The sequence below is a fragment of the Dromiciops gliroides genome, chromosome 1, assembly GCF_019393635.1.
Source record: "Dromiciops gliroides isolate mDroGli1 chromosome 1, mDroGli1.pri, whole genome shotgun sequence".
In the NCBI taxonomy this organism is placed as follows: Eukaryota; Metazoa; Chordata; class Mammalia; order Microbiotheria; family Microbiotheriidae; genus Dromiciops; species Dromiciops gliroides.
Genome location: NC_057861.1, coordinates 496,546,334 through 496,562,460, shown reverse-complemented (window position 1 = coordinate 496,562,460; position 16,127 = coordinate 496,546,334). Strand labels below are relative to the sequence as shown.

The 16,127-nt window shown below is 37.4% G+C and overlaps 1 protein-coding gene across 7 annotated transcripts in view; it reads right to left on the bottom strand.

Moving 5' to 3' along the window:
- CDC14B (cell division cycle 14B) overlaps positions 1–16,127 on the bottom strand; it is a 153,696-nt gene that overhangs the window by 71,061 nt on the left and 66,508 nt on the right. For 4 of the 7 annotated variants that reach the window (XM_044001705.1, XM_044001390.1, XM_044001478.1 and 1 more), the window contains 3 exons: positions 9,710–9,800; positions 8,958–9,033; positions 903–995 (listed from right to left, as the gene is read on the bottom strand). In XM_044001705.1, coding sequence (XP_043857640.1) covers positions 903–995; positions 8,958–9,033; positions 9,710–9,800 — 260 coding nt within the window. Of the gene's footprint in view, positions 1–902; positions 996–8,957; positions 9,034–9,709; positions 9,801–11,719; positions 11,876–16,127 lie in introns of those variants that run through there. The other 3 variants (XM_044001627.1, XM_044001552.1, XM_044001221.1) reach the window with 1 other exon arrangement.

Here is a 16,127-nt window from a genome sequence, read left to right as displayed (position 1 = left end):
TTGGCCTTCAAATCCACACCTTGCTGCCTCTCTCAGGTAACAATGAAACTTTATAAAATTACACAGGTTTTTCCCCACATATAAATGAACCAGGGGTAGCTAGGTGGCGAAGTGGATAGAGCACTGGCTCTGGATTCAGGAGTACCTGAGTTCAAATCCAACCTCAGACACTTAACACTTACTAGCTGTGTGACCCTGGGCAAGTCACTTAACCCCAATTGCCTCACTAAAAATAAATAAATAGATAGATAGATAGACAGACAGACAAACAAACAAACAAACAAACAAACAAATAAATAAATAAATAAGCGAGCCAGACTTACTCTTACTTCATGGTGAATGGAACCTGCCACTTATGCAGTGTCTCTATTAAATAAATGAAAACTATACTATATACCTATCTGCTATCAGCTAATGATCATATTATTTAAAATAGTTCTAGTGTGTAGCTTTTCTGCATCTCTTCATGCACTCAGCTGCAATTAGTGTTTTCAAGGAAGAAAGGGTTGGCACTGGATTTTACCTTGTGTAGAAAAAGGGTACCTTTTAAACATTTTAAAGCATGTTGTCATAATTGGCTCTTGTTCTTTCTGCTTTTCTTCTAAAGCAAATGTTTAAGCTTGGAAAAATACTAGAATTGTAATCATCACCAAAATAATTGCACAAAAAAAAGTTTCTATAACCCCTAGAAATTCAGCCTGAAAGTTGACCACTTTGTACAAGTCACCAATTCCCTAACTCCAGGGAAAACCACAATGAAAACCTATTCCTTCCTACATTGCTTATTAAGCAAAAGCAAGAGATTAATTTTTTTTTTTAATGCAAGCATCAAATTTAAAACATCTAACAGGGCATAAAATACATTTTTACTTATGAAATTAGGGAGTTAGTGAAATACTTACTATGTAACACCCCATGAGGAAAGCTGCATTTGCTTGTTTTCTCTGATCAGGGCCCGTAAAATGAATTATTTTCTTCCTTATCATTGTAAGGGACTGCATTAAAAATGAATAGCTGTCAGTATTCCATTTATTGTTAAAATTCATTCAATATCTGTGGCCTGATTCATTTCCCTTTATACTACGATTTCAGAAAAAGAAAATCCCAAACCTCTACATTTATAAGCACTCTCCTTTGAAACAAGACATTTAATCTGTCCCAATTCAAAATTTTTAACAACTGAGATGAGAGGTCAATACTATATCATTAATCCTAAAAACACAAAGATTACTAAAAGTTGTTCATATATAATTACATAAAATATATACATACATATTTGTCTATATATCATTAAATAATGTTAACTTTAACATAAATGACTAACATGGTCCATGCTCCAATAAAAATTAATTTTGATAAATATTATTCAGGATAAGGTGTCAGATCTCCGTTGTGTATGTGTGTATACACTTTCCCTTAGGCTGTTTAAATAATAGATACTTGACTTACGGTGTCTGGATTGTTTTTATTTTTAAGTAGCACACCCTAATTCTCCATTCATTCTAGATAACTTATTGACAATTTATGGAACAATAGTAGGGCCTGCAAGCAAATAAGCTGCAAATTAAGCTAATGTTGTCAATAGATCAGACAAAGGAAATCATCTAATCTATCTGACATAAAGCATGGCAGAGCCCTGAAAGCCACAAATGAATTCTGATCAAATTAAAACAAACACACTAAATAAAATTATAGAAAAATTTTTTAAAAAATACATTTTCCTCTACAGCTCCCTGATGACAGGTAAAACAAAAGGAAATTGTGGCTAATCATCCCTATCACTGTTAATTGAGGCTAACTCTTACCCCTCAATCTGTTCCATGAGTGGTAGTAAAATAAAAAGGAGTAAAAAAGAATAAAGTCAGAGGCAGCTAGGTGGTGCAGTGGATTCAGGAGGACCTGAATTCAGGAGGACCTGAATTCAAATCCGGCTTCAGACACTTAACACTTACTAGCTGTGTGACTCTAGGCAAGTCACTTAACCCCAATTGCCTCACCAAAAAAAATTAAAGTCAAGAAAAAAAATGAAGAGCAATAAATCAGTGTAAATCTGTGATATATAACTGTATGCTACTAGGGGGAGGGGGAATCAAGTGTTCCTAAAACAAGAAGAACTTTAAAAAGGAAAAACAAATCTTTAACTATGTTAAAAGATAAGAGAAGGGGCGGCTAGATGGCGCAGTGGATAGAGCATCGGCCCTGGAGTCAGGAGTACCTGAGTTCAAATCCGGCCTCAGACACTTAACACTTACTGGCTGTGTGACCCTAGCCAAGTCACTTAACCCCAAATGCCTCACAAAATTAAAAAAAAAAAGAGAGAGAGTAAAAGAATGTGGAAATGGCAACAAACAGATATGAAGCTCTTCCTGTGGAAGAAGGAAATAGACTCTAAGGAGGCAATAGCCACTTGCCTTCCAATTCAGTTCAATTGAGAAGTATTTGTTAAATATCTACTATTTGTAAGGTACTAAAGCTAATTATGGTAGCACATGTGCTATCAAATGATAGATCATCCTGTAAAGGTCAGATGAAAAAGAACTAAATATTAGTAGTTGGTTTCCTGCTATGGGGTCCTGGGGCAGCTGTCTGTAGACCTCATGATAATAGAGGCATTTGTTATCTTCTTGAGGCACTGATCTAGGAAATGACAGGGAACCTAATTCTAAGGCTTGTCAAAGATGACTACTACCTGGGGATTCCTATGCGCATAAATGAATATTGCCAGAAGGAAGAAAACATTTTTAACAATTATGAAATCTTAGGCAACACCTCAGGTGGTATTTTCATTAAGGCTGACAATTGATGGGAAGCATTTCAAAATAGAAAGACAGATTTGGGGGAGTGAAGAGCTGTTTAAGAAGATACTATCTGACAATAGGACTTGGATTACCGGACAACAGCCTCAATTATAGAATAATGGATTCTTAGGATGAAGTGCACCAAAGAACAGTTGGTAAGAATGTATCTGCCTGGAGTTCTTGCAAATATAAGCAAAAATCCTTTAAACTGAAAAGGAAGCAGGAAGAAGAAAATTACCCCCCCACACACCTCTCAAGATAGATACCATAGAGAGTAGCAAAAACATAAGAATTGTGGCAAAAATTCACAAGAGATAAAAATCCAAACGAGTCAGAAATAAAACCCATAGCCTTAGATGTCTATATACAAATTCACAAAGTATAGGTAAGAAGCAAACTAAACTAAAAGATCCTAAGGCAAGGAGGGAAATTTGATAATATAGGTATCATGGAATACTGGAGGGACAGCGTTCAAGACTAGATGATGACTATAGAAGGGTACAATGGAATCAAAATGGAGAGAATAGATCAAAGAAGAGGGTAGAGGAAGGTAGAGACATATGGGTGAGAATATCCAGGCAGTAAAAAAGAGGAAGTGTGGTAAAGAGGAACAGAAGTAGAAACAGAAGATACACTGTTATCTGCATATACCACAGACAACCTGAACAAGAAAGAGGAAACAGATGAGCAGTTTGGAAAACATATCTCAAGTCTGGCCTGGTTATATTATATAATAAAGATGGGGACTATGTCAATAATCCAGACATCTGCTGAAGCCATCTCTTTGCCAAAAGCAGAATAGCTAATAATTTCTTGACCTGTCAAGATGATTCTGTCCTTCAATGGATGGAGGAAACAACAAGGGTGTTCCCCGTGCCTTGAATTCTCTCCCTTGTCATCTCTGCCTCCTGGCTTCCCAAAAATCTCAGCCAAAATGCCACATTCTGTAAGAAATTGTCCCCTTGAGGTTATCTCCAATTTATCTTGTAGATATCTTGTCCATACATAGGTTTCTATAATGTTGTCTCCCACATCAGACCGTGAGCTTCTTGAAAGCAGGAACTGTGTTTGCCCCGTGTATCCTTAGTAGTAGACACAATGTCTGACATAATAAGTGCTTTGTGGTTGACTGCTAGACAAAAATTCTATTCCAGGGGGCAGCTAGGTGGTGCAGTGGATAAAGCGCTGGCCTTGGATTCAGGAGGACCTGAGTTCAAATCCAGCCTCAGACACTTGACACTTAACTAGCTGTGTGACCCTGAGCAAGTCACTTAACCCTCATTGCCTTGCAAAAACAAAAAAAACAAACAAAAAAATTCTATTCTAGATCTGATTTTCACCCTACAGGTAGGAGGTGATTGCTAGAGTGGAAATAATGGTAACCTCAGGGAAAAAATTACCACTCCATCTTAGAATCTGTGACAGAGGTTAAGTGATATGGTCACAGACTACTATGCACACTAGTTGGAAGAGCAGATTTTAAAGGATTCAGGTACCATGGAATAAACTTCAACAAGGAAAATAACTTCAAGGAGGATGCAAAACTCTCAAGAGTGAAATTCAAGAGACAAAAATGAGAAGGAAAGTCAAAAATTCAATGAGGAGGAAAATGGGGAGTTATCTACAAAGACTGACATAGATTTAAAGGGAAATGATTAATCAAAGCGGATTTTTAAGAGTATGTAGAGAAAATGAAAGCAAGGACAGATAACAGGATAAAGACCCCCAAAAAAGCATGGTTCTGATAAACAAAACAAAATTTTAAGGAATATAAAGACAACAAAAAGCCCATTTAGAAAAATAAGCAATATTGGGGAGAAGAGAAAGGCCAAAGGAATAGCAGCTTTGCTTGCCACATATGTGATGGTGATGATACACATGATGGAAGGTAAGTAGAATTGCTTGACTCTCATTTAGCTGCTCTTTTCTGTGCCAACGAGAAAGATCTTTGAACTGGAAAGAATAGTACAGAAATAACTGTGAAGGAGTTGCTAGTCAAGATAAACAGGAGGATAGTAAGAGAGCAACTATAGCTGCCCTGGATGAGTTCAAGTCATAGGCCAAAATGGAAGGATGGAAGGATGAGCACAGTCTAGATTTTTTTTTTTAAGAGAAGACTAAAGATACAAGCCAGTGAAGTTGGGAAGATATTATTAAAGGGATGGCTTTATTATGTCATGTCCCAGGAAGCTCATTATTGGGAAAATCTCATCATCCTGCAAGATCCCATCAGCTCTGATGGGATCATTTCCTTCCGCCCCTCTAACTGGAGGATAGAGCCATAAACTCCCAAACCTTTTAAGGAGGGAAACAGCTCAAAACATCTTTTCTTTCCTACCTGGCTGAACCACTCTGTAACTTCTCTGACTTCTACATCATCCCTCCTTCCTGATTTTTTAGTTTCCTTTTGTATGTTACCTTTGTCTGTTAGATAGCAAGTTCCTTGAGGGCAGGGAATCTCTTTTTTCATCTTCATGTGCTTGGCCCATAGTGGGTGCTTAATAAATGTTTACTGAGTACTACTGCATACTTGGCTGGTGAATAGTTGAGAAAGAAAGAAGTAAAAAGAAATAGTGATAGAAATTTGTTGCCCAAAAAGTTAAGGAGAGTGCCTAAAGTTCCAGTGTCAGAGGTGCTGGTACCTGACTGCATCATGGAGGAGGTGGGGAACTTTGAAAAACAAAAACGAGTGTTTCTTCTGTTTACTCATGAATATAATAACATAGTTATTAAATTAAGGAACACTATCTAGCTGTTTCATGTCTGTGTATAATAATGTATTTGTAATGCAATTAATAGAAAATAACTGAAATAATTTTTCTTTAAAAAAAAAAAAGCGGGGCAGCTAGGTGGCGCAGTGGATAGAGCACCGGCCCTGGATTCAGGAGTACCTGAGTTCAAATCCGGCCTGAGACACTTAACACTTACTAGCTGTGTGACCCTGGGCAAGTCACTTAACCCCAAAATGCCTCACTAAAAAAAAACAAAAAAAAACAAAAAACAAAAAAAGCAAAGGATTCGTGATCCCAAAGAGCCATTATGGTTTCATACTAGACTAGTATGCCTATGTCTAATGGCTAAAGTCTACTTCTAATGACTAATAAACTCATATTGGATTACTCTTATTTCCTTTTTTTTTTGGACAGGGTTACATCATAGGTTTAACAGACTGCTTGACCATACTGTAACTACTTACTTAGACTTTAGCTGTTGATAAAGTTTCTTATATTATTTGTGTGAAAAAAAAATGGAGGGTCGGCTAGGTGGCACAGTGGATAAAGCACCGGCCCTGGATTCAGGAGTACCTGAGTTCAAATCCGGCCTCTAACACTTGACACTTACTAGCTGTGTGACCCTGGGCAAGTCACTTAACCCCCATTGCCCCGCCAAAAAAAAAAAAAAATGGAGAGATGTTTGCTAAGTGATAGCACTTTTAAGTGAATTTGGAACTGGCTAAACTAGACCCAAAGAAGTGTCATTAACAGGTTTTTTTTTTCTTTTTCTTTTTCTTTTTTTTTAGTGAGGCAATTGGGGTTAAGTGACTTGCCCAGGGTCACACAGCTAGTAAGTGTTAAGTGTCTGAGGCCGAATTTGAACTCAGGTCCTCCTGACTCCAGGGCGGGTGCTCTATCCAAGGCGCCACCTAGCTGCCCCTCATTAACAGTTTAAGGTCAACTCTAAAAGAGATCTCTCGTGGTGTTTCCCAGGAATGTGTACTAACAGCTCTTTTAAAGTTTGCAAATCTCTTTACATATATTATCTCCTTGGATCCTTCACAATAACTCGCTTTACAGATAAGAAAACTGAGGCAGAGAGAAATTAAGTGACTTTCCCGTGTTTGAGGCAGTTTATGAACTCAAGTCTTCCTTACTCTAAGTGCAGTGCACAATCTATTATACTACCTATCAACAAAGATGCATCCTAGCTGATAAGGTGCTATTCATTTTATTTTTTTTAATCAATGGATTAGAAATGGCACAAAACTAGGAGTGATAGATAACATACTATAAGACTGAATTAGGATCTCAAAAAATCTGACCAATCTAAAATGTTAGGCCAAAATATATAATAATTATAAACTTAATGAGGACAAAGGTAAAGTTATATATTTTGGTATACAAAAATTAATTTCAGAATTATAAAATGGGAAAGGCATCACTACCAAGCAGTTAGTCTGAGAAAGATGTAAGGTTTTAGTTGATGGTAAATTAAATGAGTCAACTGCATCATATGGTAGCTTAAAAAGCTAATGAATGGGCTTTAAGTTGTATTAAGAGAAACAAAGTATCTCAAACTAGGGAGGTGCTAGTTTCTACCACTGTCCTGATCAGAATAAGTTTGGCATATCATGTTCAGTTCTGGGCATTATTTAAAAGAAAGATAATGTTAAGCTAGAGAGATTCCAGAGAAGGATGGCTAGAATGTGAGGGGACTTTAAACCATGCCACATCTCAGCTGAAGGAACTAGGGATTTTTACCCTAGAAAAGAGAAGATTTAGGAGGAATATTATAATCATCTTTTAAGTATTTGAAGGGCTGCCATATGAAAAAAGGATTCAACTTTTTTGCTTGTTCCCAGAAGGCAGAACTAGGATTAAAAATTAGTATAATGTTTTTTTAAAGGAAGAGTTAGGCTTGATGGAAATTTTTAAAAAAAAACCACAATTTTGTTATAGAAAATTATAAGACACTGCCTTGGAAGGTGGTAGTTTCTCCTTCCTAGAGAGCTTCCAACAAAGACTGATGGATCATTTGTCAAGCATGAAGTAGAGAATTCTTGTTCAATCATAAATTAGGCTAGATGGGCATCATGATCCCTTTAGACATTGATATCCTGATTATAATGGAAAATGGACTAATGTTAATTATTCATGATGTTAAAAAGGACCTTTTCTTATTAAAATGTTTTAATAGAGGTATCGATGACAATATAAAAATTTTAAACTTTCCTTTTTTTAAAACATGCATGCAGGGCAGCTAGGTGGCACAATGGATAGAGCACCAGCCCTGGATTCAGGAGTACCTGAGTTCAAATCCGGCCTCAGACACTTAACACTTACTAGCTGTGTGACCCTGGGCAAGTCACTTAACCCTAACTGCCTCACAAAAAGCAAACAAACAAAAAAACAAAGAACATGCTTGCTTTTCTTATTTTGCACTACGAAATCAAGCAAAATATACCACTGCACACTCTGTCATGGAGGATCAAGTTGCCTAACACCCTCTTTGCTTCAACTGATCTAGGCCACATTGGCAAACAAAAGTACCAAGTATTTATATCAGAGTGTGGGGGTCAAGAAGAAGATCTATGTGATAAAAATGTCACCGGTTTAATGTAGATTGGGCTGGTCCTATAAGGAAGGAGAGGCTGTTGAAGCTTTTTATGCCCCCGACTACAAGGAAGTCAGTCTATGGAAGTTTATTGTGGAAACATTGTGAGTTAGTAGTTCCATCATTTTTTTAAAAATCCTTGGTCACTACTGTTTTATAGCCTCTTCCCCAAAGCTGAATCACTGGACTGAGTTAAGCCTGGCCCAGAATAGTCTGATTTTGTACATGATCAAGGTTCAAAATTTACTCAAGGAAACAAAGAAATCAATCTGTTTGTTGGTATCTCTTATCAAGGTGAGCAGTGAGAGGTATAGTGGAAAGGGCACTGGGCATAGGATAAGACCTGGTTTTCCCACTTTATGTCTGTGGGGCTTTGGGAAAGTAATTTTATCTCCAGGGCTTCAGTTTCATCATTTGTAAAATGGATTCTTTTCACTTTAACATAACGTAAAAAATAATGGTCAATGAAAACATGAGATCAGTGTTTGCTTATGCGTCAACCCCATTGGCAAATATACTATTGTGTTGTCCTTATTATCCAGTGGATATTAAGATTCTTAAATATTGCCACAAATGTAACCAATTGAAATCCAAACGGTAGAGGCATAAACAAGAACTGTTCAACCAAAATAATATATAGTACATATAGATTTAGTTACTTTCTAAAACAAAAAAATATATAGGTGTCTTCTCTAAATACATAGGAAACATCATAGGTCATTCAAAAATCCCTGAGGCTACTCTTTTGAAGAAGAGGAATGTTTTCTTTTTCTGACTAGGCCAATGGCAATTACTTAAATCCAATCTGCTACCAAAAAAAAAGTTTACCTTTAATTTCTTATTTATCTTGCAACAATATCTGTAAACCATTGCCAGATTGAGTGGTCCAAAATCTGCGAAGAAGCTTTAAAAATGAAAACAAACAAAATTGTATAGGTATGGCTTGGATTTTCTGAATAAATGCCTGTTTTTGTTGTGCAGATCAAATTACAAGAAAAATACAACTTATAATGCTATAATTGGACAAACAATGTAAAGATACTGCCTTGTTAAGGAAGAGACATACTGGCAAACACAAAGCTTCCAAAAAACAAATGGCACAATAAATACAATTAATAAATATTTTCTATTCTAACACTAATAACTGGAAAACATCTTTGGGAAAAAACTTACATCTGACAAATTTTTTTTCCTCTACTGACAAGAAATGTAAAGTATATCCTATTATATCAAATTCAGTTTAATGTAAAATTGGCATAAATTTCAAAATATGTTTATATGTGAACTAGAACAGATGAATTCTAAACTCCCTTCTAGTTCTTAACATTCTATGATTCCATCCAAATTGTTTCTGAAACTTTAGGGAAAAAAGGATAACCTCCCAACCCACCCCCATCCAAGATCTATTTTACCATGAAGGATGAAATGTATTAATTAAATCTCTATATCCAATTATTCAGTCCTATAATCCCAAAGAACTAATATGTCTTTAAGGCTGTTGTGTACTAATGTGCTCTTCTAGCTTATTGAAAAATGAATGATTCCTTATAATTTTTAGAAGAGCACAAGATAATACTTACTTCTCATATTCAAATTCGTCATCTATGGAGAAATAGTGTATGTTTGCAGCACTCTTTGGTTTCTGGTAAAGAATGGCAAAACAAAGGCGATCTGAAATGCAAAAAAAGTCAAAACTAATACTACTCTTAAAATGACACGCTTGATTTCTTCAGAGGAAAAAAAGTTTTAGAAGTTATCCAAATCCTCTCAGATTTCTTTTACTACAAACTTTTAGTTTTCATGCATGTTTCCACATATTAGGAAACTCAATTGGTGAATAAAAAAATATGCAAGCTGTTTCAAGCAATCATAAGGATTTAAAAAAAAAAGGATTATTGTCTTTGAGATAGAAAAGGTCTCGATTTGGGGTCAGAAGTCCTAGGTTCAAATTCCACCTCTGCCACTCTGTAACTTTGGCAAGTCATTTAACCTCTTTGGGGCTCAGTTTCCGCATCTGTAGAATGAGGGGTTTGGACTACATGACCTTTAAGATTCCTTCCAGCTCTTAATCTGTGATCCTATGACATTTTACCCATTGAATTTTCAGCAGGAATAAGTGACTTCCCATAGAGTTGCATACCCTGATTTTTGGATGAGCTGGCAAATTTCTACCACTTCTTTATTATACTACTTAAAACTGAGGTTTCAGCTAATTATAGCATTTGTAAACAGCCAGCACACATTTGTAAAACCTTTTCTATAATATCCTATTTGTCCACGTTTAGTATATCCTGAAAAAATTGCTAATGCAGTCGTAAGTCATACACCAATTGTTTCAACCATAAAACCATTGGGGGGGGGGGTATTTTTAAGGAGATTCTTTTTCCTTCTAAATGAAAAAGTTCAGGGAAAGCAAAGAACCAAACAAAAGCAAGACATGTCTTTATGCCACGTTAAAAAAAATCAAAGGGTTACATTCCCAAGTACTAAGTTGCTTTATTGTTTTATTTTGTTTTTAATAAAGGCTCAGGTACTATGTAAAACACAAATGGCACAAAGTTTGGTTTTACTACCATCAGTTTGGAGTCGGTCCTTCTGAAATGCAGTAAATAAATACATCAAGGTCCCCTAGGATAGTTAAATAGCAACCAAGCAGTAGACAACGAAGTAGTTACTAAGCTCCACCCCTCCCCCCCTCCGAAATCTTTGTCTTTAAGGCTCCAACAGAAACGACCAATATCTATAATGTCCACAAAAAAGCAACAGTGACATGGCTCAGTTTTGCTTTAAAATGTCGCAAAGTACATGCAGACTGGTTATTTTTTTAAGTTCTAGTTTCAACATAACTAGTGGTAAGAAACAAACGACGCCAGTCAGCATTGATCCTAGAAACTAACTTCTAAATGTCTTGAACTACACATAACTCACTCGATTTTTGTAATCACACTTACAAATTACTTCAGAAAACACATCATTTAAATATCTACAATTACAAACCCCACATGCAATAAATTAATGAACAAAATTACTATTATAATACTTCACATAAAACGCATTTATATGCTTCTCTCGAGAAAGCTTTAGAGTTAGTGGATTTTTTTTTTTTAATGGATTAACTCAGAAAGAGTGCCAAGCAAGTCCCATGGAACTCTCGAGTTCTGGTGGAGGGCATGCACACCCCTCACAGGGTTTTGGACCTAATCTCTAAATTCAATCATTCTGTAGTACAGAGAAAGTACCCAGGTCAACACTACCTCTCCCATTTTCTACTCTACAAGACAGAAATGCAAAAGGGCAAATTTTAGATTTCCTCCCCCTCCCTTTTAATACCATGCTAAATTTTTTAGTCTCAGACTAAATACGCCAAGGGGTGGGGGCAAAGGAAACCTCCGGTAAGTTGAGATTCCCCTAGAAAACGTCGTGTGTCATGGAAACTGGGTAAGGAATGTTAGGGCAGAAAGCTGGGGCTGGGGTCTGGACTCTCTCTCCCTCCACCCACACTAAAATCCCCTCCAACCTCCCTCCCCGGTGGAGGTCAGAGCTACTTCTCCAGACAAGCAAGGTTGGACTTCCTTTGGTGCAAGACTCACCTTTTATCACCTCCACTACAAGCTTCTCCTTGCCGGTCATGATTTTAAAAGCATCTAAGAAAACGGGGCGGAGGAGAGAGGGGGGAGGTGGGACGCTAGGAAGGGGGAAAAGTGTAGAGGAGGAAAGTTAAGGAGACAAGAGGGCGGATCTAACTTCCAGATCAGCAGCTTGGAAGAAGCGCCGGGGCCACACCCCCCGAAATAAAAGAGGAGGAAAAAAATGTTTAAAGGGCTATCTATATCTAAATCCAAAGGAGGAGGAACTATAACCTCCCCTCGAAACCATGCCCAACATTGGGGACTGCCAACTTTCCTGAGAACCTCCAGATTCAACATTAGAAAACTGAGAAGTTAGCAACTTAAAAAGAAATTCCAAATTGTGCAATAAAAGAAAAAAAATTCTCAAGGTAATAAGCGCGTCAATGGATTCTTTTGAGCATTGTTTTTAAAAAATCCTTTGAGAAATGTGAAGATATTTCAGATGATGAGATGAAATGAGTGGGGATAGAGATATTGATTCAGTACGCAAAAGGAAACACATAAATATAGAATAAACTCCCTAAGTGAAAGTTTGTATCTGGGCCAGTTTCCTCCGGATTCAAGGCTCCTCCCCCTGTTATTTCCAACTGGCTGGAATGCGGAACCAGCCCAGCTAGGAGGGTTATTGCAGCTGGGACGCAGAGGCTCCACCTCCACGGCCGCCTTCAGCTGCGTAGCTTCAGGAAAAGGGGGTTAGTTGATTGCTACAATCCAGGGAATGCACTTTAATGGGCCGCAATCTAGGGATTGCACTTTAATGAGCCAGCCAGAAACTGGGAGATTCTTATGTTCTGAAAAGGAAAATTGATCCCTTGACTGCAGTCTCAACCTCTTTCCTCTCTACCCCCTCCCCTCAACGCAGCAAATGTTCGGTGGGTCTGTGCTGGAGACAGCACGCCCTCTGTTGGACATGCATCGACTAGCTTGGTCTTCGGCCTCTAATTCCTCTGGTAGGGTCCCTCAGAGCCCTTGCAGATGTTGCTGAAGCAAACATGTGGATGGCTGGAGATACAATGAAATCACCCACTTTGAACGGCGGGTCCATCAACATGCAAATACCACGTCCTCCTTCCTATTTTCTTCTCCTTCCCGCTCCAGGACAAAAAAAAAAGTAAGACTCCTAAGAAGTGATTAGAAGATGGAGGAGGCAGACAGATCCTAAATATTTTTCTTTCTTTCTTTTTTCTTTTTTTTTTGGGGGGGGTAAGGGGGGGAGAAAGACACGGGACGGGGAATGTTGAGGGTAGCCTGACATCTGGAACTGCTGTTGCAGTGTTCAGTCTCCTTAGAAAGCCAGGCATAGACAGATAGAGACAGGTACTATGACTGCTACTTATGTGCCATTGCTAGGTACCTGCCAGCAACAAACAAATCGAGAGAGAGAGAGAGAGAGAGAGAGAGAGAGAGAGAGAGAGAGAGAGAGAGAGAGAGAGAGAGAGAGCGCACATATTTTTATTATACAAATTATATTTTTTTTAAGAAAAGGGAAACCAAAGTCTAATTTTCTTTTAAAAGCACTGACACCCTATCTTGAAAACTGATAGTGATGACAGAATCAAACATTTACACTCCGAGAAAAACTCTCTTCAAAATATATACAATCGGGGCAGCTAGGTGGCACAGTGGATAGAGCACCAGCCCTGGAGTCAGGAGTACCTGAGTTCAAATCTGGCCTCAGACACTTGACACTTACTAGCTGTGTGACCCTGGGCAAGTCACTTAACCCCCATTGCCCTGCAAACAAACAAACAACAAATATATATATATATATATATATATATATATATATATATATATATATATAAAATCTTGACGGCTTAAAAAAAATTGTATAAATCGAACAGCGAATGACTTAAAAATTTACTCCAGCAAGACCAGCAAATATTAGATTGTATCAGACACCCTGGGACACAATCTCTGTAAAATCAAGAAGGAATAAAATGGTCAAGTTTCTCCCAAGCAATGAAATTCCATCTCCTTAACAAAATCGTTGAAGATATAACAAAAAGAGGGATGAGTGCCTCACTGGAACCATTCATACCCCTATATATTTTTTTCAGTATACAATACTGACATTTTTTTTCTTTCCCCAAATACATATACATAATATATTTAAGGGTCTTATTTTTGTGGAGAAAAATCATGAGATCTTATATTTTCAAACTGTACAGGACCACAGAGGCAGTGTCCTTCATTTTACATAAGGAAACTGAGGCCCAGAGTGGGTAAGTGATTTACCTAAAATAATACAAGTAGTGACAGAGACTGGATCTGAGCCCAGATCCTCTGATTCTAAGTCTAGTACTCTTTCCACTGTATTACACCAGTTAGTTCTGGGTTTAATTGTCAGCTCTGTCACTGTTTGTGACTTTGAGCAAGTTAGTCTCTGTGTACCTCAGTTTCCTCATTTGTAAAACAGATATAGAGTATCTGTACAATCTACTTCGTTGGGTTGTTCAGAGGATCAGAAAAAAAAATCTATGTAAAGTACTATAGCTATGAGGTGCTACATATATGTAAACTAATGCTATGATTATTACTACTACCATCACTACCACTTATACTTATCTGTCCTTGCTATGGTTATCGTCCTGAGTACCTGCCACAGTAAATAGAAATCCTGGAAAGTATGGGATAATAGGGGGAAGAGTGTTTTGAAAAGGGCAGTGAGCTAGAAAGGGCTCCTTTTAGAAAGTTTTAAATGGGTTTCCAAAATTTAAATTCTAGATGCTTGTGTGAGTCATTAGCAGTTCCTTTTTATACTTTGTCAGTGTTAGTGCTACTCATCCTAGATAGTAAGCAGAAGGAAACTAGCTGCTGTTCAACTTCTCTATAGATCGTAGGACTCAAACATTGTATTTATATAGTTTCATTTCATAGATAATTCTTTCCTCCCTTTCCCCTCACCATTTTCAGAACTAATGTGGTACACAACATTGGCCAGGGAACTGGGAAACTGAGGGCCTAGTTGGGGGTGGGGATTAATGGTAAATGTTTAAAAACTGGCTCTCCAGGCAGCTAGGTGGCGCAGTGGATAAAGCACAGGCCCTGGATTCAGGAGGTCCTGAGTTCAAATATGACCTCAGACACTGGACACTTACTAGCTGTGTGACCCTGGGCAAGTCACTTAACCCTCATTGTTGCACAAAAAAAATAAAATAAAAAATAAAAACTGGCTCTCTAGAAAGAAAAAAAAACCGTATACAGGTAACATTTTTAAGTTTAATTGCTATTATACACATTTTCCCATAATTTTTTCAAGTCTAGTAATCAAAAAAGCAATAAATCATGGCATAGTATATATCTGCAAGACATTTATTCAACCTCCAGAAGGCATATTTGTTTGCAGATCTATATTCACAGACCTCAAGTAACATGTCTATATCCGTGACTCATGGATTGGGACCCAAAGTACCACTAGCCTAGAAGGTTTCCAAAGTCCCTTTCAGCTCTGGATCCTATGATCTAAAAAGAAAAAGAAATATTTTCCTTGCATAATTCTTCCTGCTACTTCTTTTTGGGGGGAAGAGGGGAAAGGAGATTACAGCAATTCATCACCAGGATAATACACTATGACCGGGTGGGATTTATACTGGGAATGCAGGGCTGATAGGAAAACTATCAACACAATCAACCATATCAATAACAAAACTAATCAAAATCATATGATTATCTCAATAGATGCAGAGAAAGCTTTTGACAAAATAACAGCATTCATTCCTATTAAAAACACTAGAGAGCATAGGAATAATGGGGAGAAGGGATCAGAGAAAAGGGAACAAGAATTATGCAGTGAGCACAGACTTCCTTAGTCAGAAAAGGGATGGTTCTTACTAGGCTGGGAAAAGGGAAAATTTAAAATGAAAGTAAGAACACACCGGATTCAGGAAAAGAAGAGCCACCCAGCATTCCTTTATCCACATCGAATAAGTACATTCTTCCTTTACCTTGGCTTCCCTCCCATCTACCTGGGGTTTAGAATCCTTACCTCAATAACTAGGTCCTTATCCTCAGTCAAAACCCCAAATTTCAAAAGAAGGTAAACTTCTGAATGGAAACCCTATTTTAAATAATATATACAAAGTATATAGACTAAAGTTGCCTTGCTTAAAGAGAAAACATTAGGTCAATTTAAGATTTAGAGAAAAGCAGGCAATGCAGGTTAGTAAGATGGGAGTGAATTATTTTAGTCAAGATGATTTATGCAAATAAACACTAAAATGTTGGACCACGATCAGGATGATGGTGGTACTAGTCAGCTGATTTCAGAGATAAAGAAGTGTGATCCCTCAGAATATGGGATAAACTTAGTACAGACTTAGTATAACCTTAACTATAAAAGTTATTTTTTCTAGAATTGAAAGCACAG